Genomic DNA, 15,895 nt, shown 5'->3' with positions numbered 1-15,895 from the left:
CCCTTGGGGGCACTTCCCAACAGAGAGACTCTATCTCTTTCATGATCGAATCTAAAGGTTGCGAAACTTAGGGTTTGAGCCTAATTATTTTGGAATTGGGGTTTTGTAGAGATTTAAAGGTGGTTACTTAGTTTGATCGAAATCAACTTTCCCGGTTCAAGATTGAAGCTAGACCGCTGATCCCGCGATATTAGATGTGGTGACTCGGTGTGGGGTGTAAAATGCTCGATTGATGTAATATCTGGCATCTTTACTTTTATTTATTTGTTCTTTTATTTTATATTCTCAAGCACAGTATTAGGTTGTATGAATGACATCAAGTAGTTAAGATTTATTTTATTGATGTGTTATTTATTTTTGGAATTTCTATTGTTTGTAATAAGACCATCTGTGAGTGATCTTATTGCCAAAATTATAAGGGGTGATTATTATTAAAAATAAATAAATTGTATTTTCCCGGTAAAAGATGACATAGGTCTTTCTTTCATTTAATTATGTGATCTACGCGTTTCATAATTGGATCAACAATTATTTGTAGTCAGCAAGGACCTCAAAGCTCGGATAACAACTTATGCAATTGTTTATGGTCAACAAGGACCTCAAAGCTCGGATAACAACTTATGCAGGAAAAAATAAAAACAATTGTTTGATGCAGGCTGGACCACATTTGTACAATATGTGGTCCAGAGGTATAAAGCATCAATCGAAAAGATGGATGCAAATAGGTGGTCAATTTAAAAACAATTGTAACTAACAGTCCAAATATTTCTTAATATAATTATTATTTCTAGTTTTCAAAATTTATTTATTTTTTTATATTCATAGTCTCCATGTTGAGGATTATACATACTCTAAAAATTAGGATCAAATTATATTTAAAAAATATATTTATTGCCAAGCCTGCATTTCTACATATGCGGGCTTGGCTGCATGCTAACTGTGTCCCAAAAAATAATAACATGAAAATAAAATAAAATAAAAAAGGTTGAAAGAAAATATACATCTCTCTAACTCTCCAAAAAATAATAACATGAAAATAAAATAAAATAAAAACGGTTGAAAGAAGTCCACCCTAAGATTTAGTCACACTCTCAAACTCTTTACTCAATCACCAATAATCTCTTAACACTCAATCACCAATAACCTCTGTAGATTTAGGGCTCCCCTAACACTCAATCACCAATAATATCCTTAGATTTAGGGCTCCCCTACCTATCTCTTTAGAAGATCCCACAAGCCATGGAATGAGTTACGTTTCCCTAATCTAACATATCCTACCAATCTAATCACGCTAAACTCATGTTAAATCTCTACAATTAAAAAAATAAGAATAACCCTAAAAAAATAAAAACCCAAATAATATTTTTTCTAAAATTCAAATAATATAAAAATAAAATAATAAAATAAAAAATCCAATTTTTATTTGCGTTGTTCTCTCATGGTTGGAAGAAGCTCGACCTCAAACTTACATCCTTCAGAGGCCAATTAAATAATTGATGATGTAGTCCAATTACATAATTGGTGATGTAATCCAATTAAAAAACTGATAATGTACTCCCACCATTCTTAAATACTTTGCCTTCAATAAACCAATTGATCCAACTATAGTAGAACTCTGGGATACCGAACTTGGAATACCAAATTTAATATTGATTTCTCTTCCAGGCTCATAGGGTGGCAACAAGCCTATCTTTTTTTTTTATAATTGATTTTTTAAATTTCTTGCATGTTAGGGTGGCATTTCATAAGTTGCAACAAGCTTATCTTTTTCTTCATAATTGATTTTTGAAATTTCTTGCATGTTTGGGTTATTGACATTGTATTTTCTATCCAGATCTACCCATATTCTTGTTTCTCATGCTACAATCTACCAAGTAGATCTTGTAAACTTTGTTGTATTATTTTGCAAGTATGTTCTTTGTTAAGTCTTTTTTGAGCATCTCAAATTTTTGTTTTAATCGTTCAAATATTTGATCTACATTTTTCATAATTAGATCATCAGTTGTTTTTGATAAGTAGCGATCTAAAAAAAAAAAAAAATTAATCATTTAAATATTGATTTACGCTTTCCATAACTAAATCAACAGTTGTTTGTGATCAACAACTGATGCAAATAAAAAATAATATAAAAAAATAAAATAAAATAAAAAGAATTGAGAGACCTCTCTCTATGTCAGCAAGGAAGTCCATCCCAATATTTTTTCACACTATCAAAATCTTTATTCAAACTGTAAAGATGGATGCACGTAGTTGTTCCATCTAAAAACAATAGAAACTAACGGTTCATAAAGTGTAAAGATGGATGCAAATAGGTGTTCCATTAATGACCTCCATGTTAGAGATTACATGTCCTTAAAAATTAAATCTTAAAATCGATCTAAAAAATAGATCTATTAATAGGCCCGCATTTCTATATATGCAAGCTTGGTCGCATAGAATCTAGTCCATCCCACAAACCTCAGTTAAAACTAAGTATATCATAACCAACCCAAAAAAAAACCAAAAACCAAATAACACTTTTTTTAAAATTCAGAAAATATAAAAAAAAATAGAAAAATCAATTTTTATTTTCATTAGTAAACACTTAGATTGAACCCTCCAAAAATTAGATACTCAATATCAATCTCAAGATTTTTATTTTTCAAACATGCGCAGGTTCTTTTGAACCCCTTCCTATAAATATCGTGGCCGACGAAAGTATGAAAGAAACCGCATATTTCCCATAGAGTTGCTTATCATAAACTACATGTTCTTTAGCAACTAAAGAAACCATGGGTTTTGGTGTTACATCCACTAAAAGGTAAAAATAGATAGAGGAAAAAGGAATTCAAAAAATAATATTTATATTTTTTTTAAAATAAAAATTCTAAATTTTAGATCATTGTCATGGTTGAGATTATCGAACTGTAAAATCTTGGATAAAAAATACGTCTTTGCGATATATTTCAGAAGCACAACGCACAAGAATAAGTGAGTAGACTGACTCACCAAATTCTTTTGCCATATATAATTCAAGGTTAAATTTTATATAATTACCCTAAATTTATAAAAAAATACCAAATCTCACTCCTCATACACTTCAGGGGAAAAAAAAAAAACACAAGATTTAATGGATACCTTCCAATTTTTAGATGGTGAAATTTGATTGTTAGTAATCTCAAAATGAACATTTTTCTTATGAAAGAAATAATCTACCGATTCTTTGATGGTTCCTAAAATTTTGGAGGAAAAAAAAAAAAAACTCTTCACAAGTAAGTTTTTCTTTCAAGAGAGTAGGTATACAATGTGATCCTGTGGGTACATAGCATACGTGCAGTAAGAAATATATAAAAGATTTTACAGTTCTTGATCATCTATGCATGGTCTCACCATGGGGCTTGACAATACTACCGCCAAAGCTCAATCCCAATTGAGTTTGTATTGGTTTTTGACTTATCCACGCTTCGAGTTACGGTGTGAATCAATTTTTAAATGTTAATATTCAAAAGAATATTTGAAAAAATAAATAAGAAGACTATTTAATTTTTAACACGAGGAGGTCATAATTAAGGCAGACAATGGGCTGATTGACTTGGCCGTAAAAACTGAGGGCTTGGCCACAAAAAGTGGCCTGAGGGCCGGGCTAGGGCGAGACTACTATGGCCCAAGGAAAGGGCGAGGCCAGGCTTGGGCTAGGTCTGCAATAGGGCCGGCTTCATTCTCCTTACCTTGACCTTTTTTTCTTATTATTATTTATTTACTTTTATTATATTTGCCCCTCCCTAGCCTAGCCACGATAGGTCAGAGTTGGGTCAGGGCCTCTTCAGACCTTTCAGGGCCCCACCCACAGGCTAGGGTGGCTCGGTCCATTTCCGCCCTTGTGACAATCACTATTGATCATAGGATATGAAATTGGGATATTGGGGATGTTATTGATTTGGCGGAAAACTCAAAATGAAATTTTTTGAATTATGTAATACATCCAAGCTATCATATTCATTATTTGATGGATAAGAGTGATTACGACATCTTATAATAAAAAGTAAATGAATTTACGAGTCAAATTTTATTTCTTAAAGTCAAGGATTAGGCAGATTTCAGGCATAAAGAGCATTGGTACGTATTCTATATCAATTTTCATTTCAGAGTCGGCCATTAGGGGGAGGTTGGATTTCCAATAATATAAGTAGTTGTTATGAGTGAGGGAGTAAATGTACATTATGCTCGTCCAAACGGGTATCTTTTAAAAACTAAATTCAATCTTGAAACAACTCGTCTAGCCAATACTATGGTCCCAAACCCATGGTCCTAACCGAAGAATTTCAATCTCTTTCTAATATTCTTTGTTTCCTCAATTCTTCATCATACTTTATGATTCCCATTAGCTATCTAAAATTTTATTTAATTCTTATGGAAATCTACTCTCTCTCTAAAATATTATTTCACTTATCGATATGTTCGTCTTTCCTTGCCCGATTCACAAAGACAAAAGTAATCTCTTTCTCTCTCTAAATTCATTCTCTCTCTCTCTCACACAGTATTTCTCTATATTTACCTATGGGTGCCATTTATACAAGGATGCAACCTTAATTGTAGAAGTTGCGGTCAACACTTTCTATTTAGCTTAACGGTGAAGACTTGATACAAATCTTAAAGATAATATAAAAAAATGACATATTTTTCTGAGACTATATTAAATTTACTACTTAAAAAAAAAAAAAAGACGGTATAGACTAATGCAACCTTATTCTTATAAGTAAGGTTGCATCGTTATATAAACTTTTTCTTTTATCTATTTATTCATTTTTCCTTGGCCAATAACAAATGAAAAAAAAGGTACAACCTCTCTCTCAGTGGTCCTCTAGGGCCTAGAAAAACTTGTCCTTGGGGTAGGTTTCTTCTGGAATTAGCTTGTCCTAGGGGTAGGTTTCTCCTAAAATTGGCTTGTCTTGGAGGTAGGTTTCTCCTAGAAGCTCCTCTAATTGGCTTGTTCCTTGGATAGGGGTGTATGCTGTTTAAATAATACCTAATAAAAAATATAAAAATATAGAATATGCATGCCCATTGTCATTGTTCAGACTGCCTAGAAGATATCTAATGAAATTCAGTTGCAGTTTTTGTATTTTTATCCTATATTTCATTTTAAGCTATATTATTTAATTTCTCACATTGATTCCAATCTTCAATATTATTTATGAAATCTTTATTATTTTCTTTTTTATTTCTATTGTATCTTTATATATAGTTTTCTTATAATCCAAAGATTCTATCAAGTCAATGTATTGGAAATCTATCAAATATATATTTTTATTTTAAAAATTATAATTAACACCTCAAATTCTTGTAGGGCAAACAATGTAAAACATTTGTCCCCAAACTACACAATTATTAAAGAAAGGAAAAAAGTCATTGTATTGGAAATGTATCAAAATATGTATTTTTATTTTAAAAATTATAATTAATATCTCAAAATTCTTGTAGGGCAAACAATGTAAAACATTTGTCCCCAAACTACACAATTATTAAAGAAATGAAAAGTTTATATAAGTTTGCAACTTTAAAATGTAGAACTGCAGATGCACTTAAAAAATCTATCGGAAGGTTGTTTTAATGTTGAAAAACCCTCTAATTGATCATCTCGACATCGGGATGTATAACTATGAAAAACAAAAAGCGAATTTGAGTCCCAAAAATATTGCATCTTACAACACATTATCTAGACTGTCCAGTTTCAAGAATTTCATATGTTTACAGATCTACTTGATTTTAACCATTTCTAGAGTTTAAAATTTTATAATTAGATATAAAAATATATTTTAAAATAATTCTAAAAATATTTTACATCAAAATTATATGTTATAATAAAATTTGAAAGTGCACCTTAATTGGATTGTTTAAGATTGTAACCACATAGAAACCACACCCTTCTTAAAAGTAGACTTTGTTTCCTCAACTCTTAAACATATGCATTAAATAACCAAATATGGAAATATTAATTTGAAATAGCAAATGTTTAAGAGGTGTGGTTTCTATGAGGCCGAGGCCCTAAGCAATCAAAATAAGGCTTAACTCTAAATATCATATTTAAAAGTTAAATATTTTACGATGGCCTAAAAAATATATTTTCATCATTGATTATAAAATTTAAAGTTTTAAAAATAATGTAGATTGAGTAGATCTATAAACACTTGAAAACATGTAAAATTGATGGCCTAGATAATATTCCAAATATAAAATCCATTGTTTTTCGTGTCTCTACTTCTCGCGATTGAGAAAATCGAATTCAAGGGCTTTTGACATAAAAAAAATCTCTTATAAAGAATTTTTGCGGTACGCCTTAATTTGATCTTTTAGGACCTCAGCCTCATATAATATTTTTCCATATTCAATAATCTTATATACCAAAAACATCAAATCATATATGGAAATCCTAATCTTATCCCATTGACACCTCACTCTGACGCAAACCCATCGCTGGCCATTGAAGGAGTTTCTGCTTCGGTCTGCCGATTATGCCAAGGAACTGTTTCTCTCTGTAGGCTTTCTCTCTCTAGAGGTAAAGCAACTTTCTCTCTCTAGGTCCTCCCGTCCTTATCGATTCGTCTTCTCTGTTATCTTGTATCAAGAGGAAGTGTCAAGCAAATTTCCCCCTTTATTTGACTTATTCTTTTGAGAAGGTACTTTATGCTTTATTTACTTTAGCTGTGTTTTTTTGCTTTGATTTTCTTGTCAATTAGTAAAATCAGGAAAAAAAAAAATGCCACAAGATAATAAAGAAATCGCTGTTGCTTATTGTGCGATCGACAATATGAACGCTTTGACCTAATTTCTCGCCGTTGCTTATTGGGCGATCACAATATGAACGTTTTGACCTAATTTCTCGTTGCTTATTGTGCGATCACAATATGAACGTTTTGACCTAATTTCATGAATACAACTGTTGATTGGAAAAAATTGGATTTGAATTTTAAAAGAATTGGACTTTTTGGGAATTGAATATGTGAAATAATGAGTAATTACAATGCTTTTAGTGAAACTGAGAGAATGTTTTTGAGTCTACTTGAAATATCTGGATATGATAAATATATGGCTTGTTTTTCTCTATGGAATGCTTCTTTTGTGCCTTTTTTTCGACTCTGTTCATGAAATTATTCATATTTTGCTTTTGGATTCATGAAATTTCAGCGTAATTTGGAAGTTTCTCATTAAAGATTCAATATTTACTGAAGTGAAATCCAAAGCTTTGATTTTACCTGTAAAAAATTCAACGTCCTTATCATTTTCAATATGAATAGAAAAAGAAAAAGAGGTAATTATATAACTACTTAGGACTCTTTCTTTGTAATATCCGAAGTCTTATCTCATTATTTATTCGATCTCTTTCTCCTTGCCTGTAAATTTCGGAGAACAGCTCAGCTCCTTGAGCATTATCCATTTGGAAATCTCATTGAATGTTTAACATTAATTGTTTTATATATTTGATGCTGACTTTGACTTGTTGGCCTCAACAAGTGGGCACCCTTTGCCAGCTGAGCCATTTGTGTTCTATAAGACGTGGGTTGTTACAGTTGTTTGCCGTCTTGCCTCTGGAGGTTAGATTCATTTCACAGTTTTGTCTTTTTGATTCTTCACACCATAAAGATCTCTGCAGGGGGGCTTCTCGATCTTCTCCTTGGTATAATTCTAAACATTCTTGGGCTGGATTGATAATTCTCAACGATGTTCAGAAACCTGGCAGAGTCGGCTCGGACTCGGCCGAGTAACTCGGCTCAGACATGACCGAGTCCGAGGCCCAGCCTAGTTTCAGAATATTGATTCTAAATATTGCTAATTTGCCTTCTTGACTTTGCATGTTTGATTAATTGCAGTTTTTGATTCATTGCACCAATATTTTCAAAGTCCTCGACCGAGTTGAGTCACTTGGTCGATCCGATCCGAGTGGACTCGACGACAAAAAGCCTAAAAACTAAAAAGAAATATAAAAAATTTGTTCAAATAGCATATTAAAAAAAAGAGTCTGTTAAAAAACCTTAAAAATCAGCAAAAAGTGAAATAAGTACTAGAAATGACTTGAAGTCTATAGATGTCCAGAAAAGTATATAAATTACGGAGATGGATTTGATCTATACCTTGAAATATTCAGAATATGTCTAAATCATATATTTCAGATTTTTAACAAAAATTTGCACTTTTTAGCAAATTTAAGCAAGGGTGAGTTGTCCTATGGAACTCGCTGGCCAGAGGCCGAGGTCGAGACCTGTTGGAAATTGTAGGGTAAAAAGGGGCACAAAAAGGTTGTACAAATTTTGAAAAATATGGCTTGATTCCTTCTTGTTTTCAATGCTATAATTGGTTTGGCAACTCGATCTCGGGATACAAGAAAAAGATATGGCTCTTTTTTTTATGTTCTAAAGCTCTATGCGTCTAAGCTTGGAAACCCACAATAGATACCAGAGTTCAATGCTGTAATTGGTTTGGCAATTCGTTCTCGGGATACAGAAAAAGATATGGCTCTTTTTTTTATGTTCCAAACCTCTATGCATCTAAGCTTGGAAACCCACAATAGATACCAGAGTCTATAGACAAAGACAAAAGTAGTAGAGAGGCGATTTTTGCATAGAAGAGGTATGAGAAGAGAGTTTCTTTCACTGAAATTCATATGGCACGTCTTTTTCCAAAAAGACCGCATTTTATAGCTACATGGTAGCTGCACTACCAAAGTGGTGGTTCTTCCTTTGTTCTAAAAGCATAAGGTATGAAAATACGTACACTTAAATACTGCTCAATTAATCATTATTTTTTTTGTTTTAAAAATATGAGGCATGAGAGAATGTCTACTTTTAAATACTGCACAATTAACTCTCTTTTTTTCAATGTGGGACTAAAAATACACAATTAACTCTCTTTTTTTCAATGTGGGACTAAAAATACACAATTTTTTCAGGGAAAAACCACCAAAACCATATTGTTATTTTTCAAAACCAAAAATACTAACGAGACTCAGCTGAGAAACATTGCTTTGCGCAGTTAACATCTTCCTAGTCGGGGCTTCTCGATCTTCTTCTTGTAATAATTCTAAACATTCTTAGGCCATGGCCAATTTTCTTATATGGAATACATGGTGTGTTTGCTAAGTTAAGAGAGGAGTCCCTTTAGGGTAGGGTTCATCTTAGGTCTTTTAATGGGTTCTACGTTGGTTATACCTAATCTATCAGGTGTTAGGGGTGATTCAAATTGTAAGAAAACACCGAGATTGACATGATCAGTTGGAGGGTTTCTAGCCTAGAAACAACTTTTTTCCTGTGGGTTTTGAAACCTTATAGAATGCTTTTTTCTTTAATACACTTATTTAATGTTAATGCTAGGGTTTATCTAATCAATCCATAAAAATTGTGCATTCCGTTAATATATTTTTAAACATCTCCAGATAATTATCTATAATCTACATGCATATCTATTTAGAAAATATATCAAATAGGAAGTTTGTATTATTATTCTTTTAAAAAAATGGGTTGTTCATTCTAAAAGTTTCTAATATGTATATCTTAATTTCAAGAGATTTCAAAGTCCCCATTCTTATCTTCTAAGAGAATTCTAGATTTACCTACATACACATCCTAAAATATTTCAATCCCCATGGGAAGATCATATTATTCTGCTTTTCATACTCTAGATAATTATCTATATTTCTTAAGAAATTCACATATCTTCAAATATTTCAATCCTAAATCTACGTGCAGTTCCTAACAGATCGACTTGTAAAGTTCCTAAAAAGATCACTTACAACATAAATCAACGTTCCTAAAAAGATCACTTAACAACCAAAAATCCTAACAGGGACGTTCCTGGTACTACTACTCATTCAAATCTTTAGAAAATTATCTACATATCTAAACAAAAACTCTATAAATGCATCTTCCAATATTTCAATCTTAAATCCTGGTGAAGTTCCTAAAAGATCCTCGTGCAAAGTTCCTTAAAAATTATTTAGATAAGAATCCTTAAAAATAGGAAGTTCCTTTTTGTATTCCTCTATAAGTGTCTTCCTGAAAGATCATTTTTAATAAAAGAATTCCTACAAAAATAGCAACTTGGTTGCTATTGTTCTAGATTAATAATATACTGTATGTGTTTATTAATAATATATATATATATATATATGTATATCTTTGCAGTCAAGATAAAGACTAGAATTAGAACTGAGATTTATATTTCATTAGGCCTATATGAATAGGTGGTGAGTGGTGAGTGGAGAGAGGGATCACGTAAATTCAACAGATTAGAGGTGCTTTGAGGGTGAGTTACAGAGTAGAAAGGGAAGAGAGGCCACCGAGCCTTGTAGAGAGAGAAAGGGTTGTTTGAGAGAGGCCACCGAGCCTAGAGAGAGGTGTAGATAGGATTGTAGAGAGTGCATAAAACCCACTGAGGTAATAAACTCAAAATTTTGTTGAATAGAAGGTGAGTGTTCTTCTCTCTTCTTTCTTTGCGTATGTGTGTTATCAGGCCCTTCAACAACTAAAGCATTCATGTATCTTTTAAACATGTTCTTTCTAAGGACAAAGTTCTTGCCCCTACCATCTTAATTTTTGTTTACACTTTCACATATTTGTGAGTTACATGAGATCTATTAATGTGATTTTTACCAGTAGCTAACATGTGAAATTTCAAAATTTTCAGCCTAAAATTGGGTAGGTTTCTGTCTCATTAGAAGTTGAAATTTATATGGTTTGAAATGAAAAATCTCTTTGTACTGAGGACGTTGGAGAAGGAACCAACAGAGATTTTTGTAATGGTGGTTCGGATAATGTGTTTAATTGGAATTGATCTTGACTTTTGGTGATAGCTAGAACCCTATTGTGTTCATGTTTATTGTCATTATGTTTAGACAAGCTTAGCTTTTGTTCTTTTGGTGAATTTTCATTTAAATGGTTTCATTCACTTAGTATGGATCAGCATCGTATGGGCAAATATTTGAGCAGTGAATGAAACGTTACTGCAAGTAGAGTCAACTGAACTTAGTCTCGCTGCACAACACTACTCGACTTGTCTCGATCTGAGTTTGAATTTTAAGTAATGATCTTCAATGCTGAGAATAATTGAAGTTATGGAATTTTTTCAGAAATATGACCAGGAATTGGGCCTTCATCTATGATTGTACTTTGTTTTATCATATTCTTTATGGCTTGTGGTCTGCAATGGTGAAAATAACTGAAATTAGGGAGATTTCCCAGAAATTAGATGATGCTCAAACATTAAATATCATTTGTTTCATCAGAAGCTTTTTGGTTAAAGCCAAAAAGGGGCATGGTCTCAGTTATCCACAGTGTTATTCTTGATATCTGGTTTTGTGCTTGTCATCCTTGCACATGCTTCAAGCTAATATTGTTTTGTATCATTCGGCTGCTATAGTTTATCTTTGAAGAGGAGGATTATTGTAGTTTTTGAGGGACTGAATCCATATTAAATAGTATATTGTTGTGCATCACTTAAACAGTTAGTCTGATTAATTTCTATTTTCCATTCACTCGGTGGGTTTGGTCAATCATTTATGAGGCACCATTCTATACCCTTTTAGGGCATGTTGTATTCTTTATTTTCACTTCTCTCCATATACTTTGTTGTATGGTCAGTGAGCCATGGGTCAATTTCTTTGTTGCTGTATTCAAGTGGACCAGTCAACTGTAGCTATTAAAGAGAGGTTTGGGCGATTTGATGATGTGCTTGAGCCAGGTTGCCATTGCATGCCATGGTTTCTTGGTAGCCAGCTTGCTGGTCATCTCACATTACGTTTGCAACAACTTGATGTTAGATGCGAAACAAAGACCAAGGTTTACAGTTCTACCTTTTTTGTTTTTGCAAACTAGTTAGTTCTGATAAACATCCATGCCGCAGTATTCATTAATCATGATTTAGAATGGACGTGTCTTATTCGATGTTTTGCCTTGATATAAAAGGACATGCCTAGGCGTTTTGGTTGGTTTTGATTTCTTTGGTTTTGATTTCTTCGGTTTTTCCATTCTCTTGCTTATATTGCTTCTCTTCTTTGTTTTGGACTTTTATGTAATATATCACCCATATAAGTTTATTAATTTGTTATGGTGATGTGCAAAAAAGAAGGCAGAAATTACCCTGTACAGATTTGTTGTCCGTACTTTTTGTTATTTGTGAATTTTACTCATTTCTCCGTTTTCTACCATTTATGAAATTAAGCTTTTCTGTAATGAAATTGATGCTCACCTTGGGCTTCAGCTCAGTGGCAGACATCGGTTTGGATGAGAGAGATCAAGTATTTGTCCCAAAGAGCCCAATGAAGCGTTAGTTTTCATCCTTAAGCTTCACCTCAATGGTAGACATATTGGTTTGTTTGGGGGCAGTCAAGGAGCCATACCTTTGAAGGTGGTGCTAAAAAGCACAAACAAGTTGATTAGCCTTTTGTATAATGAAATTGATATGGCTCTGCAAGTCCAAACCCAACTTGACTCTCCATGGGCTTGGGCTAGTCCCTAGCAGAGTCAGAGTCTTAAATATTGTCATAGAAAGGCATAATTCACTCATTTGATACAGAGCTACATACATGAAGCATAATGATGTTGGATAATAGCATTAATCGCTTTCTTGTCTCACAGGATAATGTCTTTGTTACCGTAGTTGCTTCCATTCAGTATCGTGCGCTTGCTGATAAGGCAAGCGATGCTTTCTACAAGCTAAGCAATACAAGGACACAAATCCAAGCATATGTTTTCGATGGTACGTCTTCAGAGTTTTAACACACTATCAGACGGACCATACCAAATCTCAAATATAAAAGTAGTAGATGTCATTTTCAATTCAGATTCGAAGGAGGAAAATGGTCCTGGACTTACTTAAAAACCATATGTGATACTTGTTTTGTATTAGGATATGCTGTTGCACCTATCTTAACTAAGGGACTAAATTCTTCCTTGTGTTTGACAGTGATCAGGGCAAGCGTTCCAAAGCTCGACTTGGATGATGTCTTTGAACAGAAGAATGATATTGCCAAGGCTGTGGAAGATGAACTTGAGAAGGTGATTAAAATTTTTGCAGAAACATATTCTTTCATTGTTATCGCCTAAGGTCCTTATATTTTTTTCTAATCCCAGTTTAGAAAGAATGATTACTGTCATTAGTTCATGAGAAGTTCAGAAAGCGACAGCCAAAAAACAAGTCCAGAAAGTTGTTGAAATAGTTGCAGCCAAATAATAAAAATTAAAAAAATGATGATGGGTTTTTTAGAATGCCCATAAGACTTGATTAGCTTTTGTTTTTCCTTAGAAGTTAAAATGTCATCTGCTTTGAGCCTTTACCACTTAGTCGTTCTGTTTTTATGAATGATAAAAGTGAATACTGTAGTCAATGGGCATGCTGCAGTAGCAGGTATGGATTGTGGGGGTAACGTTTTAGTTTCTTGGAATATTGGAATAACTTTTTGATTTGTTTCCTACGAGAATCTGTCCATTTTATCTAATCTCATGTTTCTCCTGTTTGTTACAGGCAATGTCTGCTTATGGATACCAGATAGTGCAGACTCTGATAGTGGATATTGAACCAGATGAGCATGTGAAGAGAGCTATGAACGAGATCAATGCAGGTTTGTGCTTTCATTTACCATGGATACAAAATGGAATGGAAAATAAACAAACTGCCTAGCAATTTGTTCAGACCCACCAGAATTTCCAATTGTCCTGGAATTTCCAATAGCAAGCTTGATTTTGGATATTGTCTAGACAAGAGAGTGTCAGTTTGGTTGGAGGTCACTGGTTGAGACTTGTCTCTGATTGTTATAGGGTGGATTTCTCGTTAAGATTAATTCAAGCTTCATTTTGAACCTAGGGATGGAGAAATAAGTGAAAGTTGGCTCTGTTAGAAAATTAACGCTTCTTGTTCATCTATTGAGACCTTCTTGGCTATAGCTCTCCCTCTTGATTCTCTTGATTCACTTACGAAATGGTATCAACTATAGGGTGAAAGATAGAAATCATAGTATTAGGATAAGTTTTGGCTGAGAAATGGCCTTTAGGTGTGAGATATGGCAACTCTTTAGTTGTCGGATAGAGAAACTGCAGTTACTGTTCATGGTGGATGGCCCATGGGGTACCTATCATATACCATCCAATAATGATGGATGTGTTGTACTGTGTTAACCTTTCTCTCAAAAAAAATGTTGTAAGGAAGACCTTTGTTCAAATTCTCTCATAAGAAATCATCAGTCCCGAAAGATTTGAAATTTCAAAATTTCACCAAGATTTGAAATTTCAATCTTTCAACCCACTACATCCAGCGTCCAAATTCCAAAACTAAAAACAATCACCACATCCAAATTCCAAAACTAAAAACAAAGAAACAGCCAAAAAAAAGAAAAGACACGTATATCTTTCTGAGGTTCCATAATTTATTTTCATTAATGACCTTCATTTTTCCTGAATCCTATCAATTCTATTTAGCCTCACGAATGAGGTTGGCTACCAAGGAGAAGGCAGAGGCTGAGAAAATAATCCAAATCAAAAGGGCAGAGGGTGAAGCAGAATCCAAATACCTCGCTGGTCTCGGAATTGCACGGCAAAGGCAAGCCATTGTTGATGGGTTGCGAGATAGTGTACTTGGATTTTCAGTGAATGTACCAGGAACCACTGCTAAAGATGTTATGGACATGGTCCTAGTTACCCAATATTTCGATACAATGAAAGAGATAGGGGCCACTTCAAAATCATCTGCTGTGTTCATTCCTCATGGCCCTGGTGCTGTTCGTGATGTAGCTGCACAGATTAGGGATGGATTGCTTCAGTCGCAAGTCCACCATGAATAGTGAGTGATTAATCCCTCCCCTCAAATCCCACTTAAAAAAAAAGCTGCGTTCCTTTGATTGAACTGTTTAAGTATTGGGATTTCTCTGATCTCCCATGTTATTTCATGCTCTCTCTTTCTCCATGCTCTTTCTATAAAGACTTATAGAACCTTTTGTGAATCAGTTGGCTGCTTTTCTAGTGAGATAATGTTACTTTCGTTGAATGTGATAAAATCTCTGTTGTTTGCACTTTTCCTTGTTCTTTTCTGAATGTTGCTTTCCCTGTCTCTCTAAGCATATGATGATGTGATTGACTCTCTTGACTCTTGTTGCCTGTTGCCTCCTTTGCTAGGAGGACACAGAACACAAACGTGTTTGTGTTTGTTTCGAATTTATTCCACACACTATAGACACGCTCGTCTGACACTATAAAAATTCAAAATTCAAAACACTTCTATTGTCACAAAAAAATTCAAAGACATTTTTGCTTTCTTTGTCAAAATCCTCCATGCAAAAGTGTCAGTTCTCTCTCTCTCGCAAAATAAAGAACAACATCGTCCGAGTGTCTTCTAAATGAGCTGCGTTTAGCCCGACTCGGTAATCTTTAGAGCCAAGAAAAACTTCACTGGATTCATTAAATTAGGTAATCCTTAAGAAGCAAGAAAAACTTCACTGGATTCATTAAATTAAAGGGCGTGGAATTATTAGCTGGTTGTTGCAATCAATTACTGTATACGTCAGTTGCTCAACCTGAATTATTGAACATGTTCAAATGGCAATGTCAGTTTTTGGTGAATTGAAATTATTATTTTGATGCAATTTGTTTATTTTGCCATATTTGATCTCTCATACCCAACATTCAACTACACACCTCTCTCTCTCTTGTGAGCAAATTAAAACTCTACCAGTGAGGAAAAATTGTGAAGGAAGCAATTTCTATCCCTCTTATCACAATCAAAGCTTAGAGGAAAAATTACAACACCCTTCTCTCTCTTCTCTCTTTGGTGAGCAAATTAAAACTCTACCAGTGAGGAAAAATTGCGACATCTCTCTTGTGAGCAAATTAGAATTCTTACCAGAGGAAAAAATGTGAGACGCAATCTCTCTGTACCG

General features: G+C 33.6%; 1 protein-coding gene and 1 long non-coding RNA gene across 7 annotated transcripts; one reads left to right on the top strand and one right to left on the bottom strand.

Moving 5' to 3' along the window:
- Positions 1-6,425: 6,425 nt before the first annotated feature.
- On the top strand, positions 6,426-15,031 carry LOC18431940 (hypersensitive-induced reaction 1 protein). 6 transcript variants are annotated; one of them, XM_011624192.3, is made up of 7 exons: positions 6,426-6,535; positions 7,492-7,571; positions 11,610-11,807; positions 12,606-12,726; positions 12,934-13,025; positions 13,492-13,588; positions 14,442-15,031. In XM_011624192.3, exons 3-7 carry the CDS (start codon positions 11,616-11,618, stop codon positions 14,801-14,803), a joined length of 864 nt encoding a protein of 287 aa, XP_011622494.1. In that variant the 5' UTR covers positions 6,426-6,535; positions 7,492-7,571; positions 11,610-11,615; the 3' UTR covers positions 14,804-15,031. The 6 variants fall into 6 exon arrangements, with proteins under 6 accessions (XP_011622494.1, XP_011622493.1, XP_011622495.1 ...); XM_011624191.3 differs by having other exon boundaries at positions 6,426-6,656; XM_088868322.1 differs by having other exon boundaries at positions 6,492-6,535; positions 7,492-7,654.
- LOC148782151 (uncharacterized) lies at positions 6,759-7,966 on the bottom strand. Its single transcript, XR_016056512.1, has 2 exons — positions 6,899-7,966; positions 6,759-6,851 (listed from the first exon to the last, which is right to left on the bottom strand). It is a non-coding gene; the product is annotated as an uncharacterized LOC148782151 (long non-coding RNA).
- Positions 15,032-15,895: the final 864 nt, after the last annotated feature.

Source organism: Amborella trichopoda, chromosome 5 (assembly GCF_054954075.1).
Source record: "Amborella trichopoda isolate Santa Cruz 75 chromosome 5, AtrichopodaSantaCruz75HAP2 v2.0, whole genome shotgun sequence".
Lineage (NCBI taxonomy): Eukaryota > Viridiplantae > Streptophyta > Magnoliopsida > Amborellales > Amborellaceae > Amborella > Amborella trichopoda.
The sequence above is the reverse complement of the archived record's forward strand: the minus strand, read 5'-3'. Positions and strand labels throughout refer to the sequence as shown.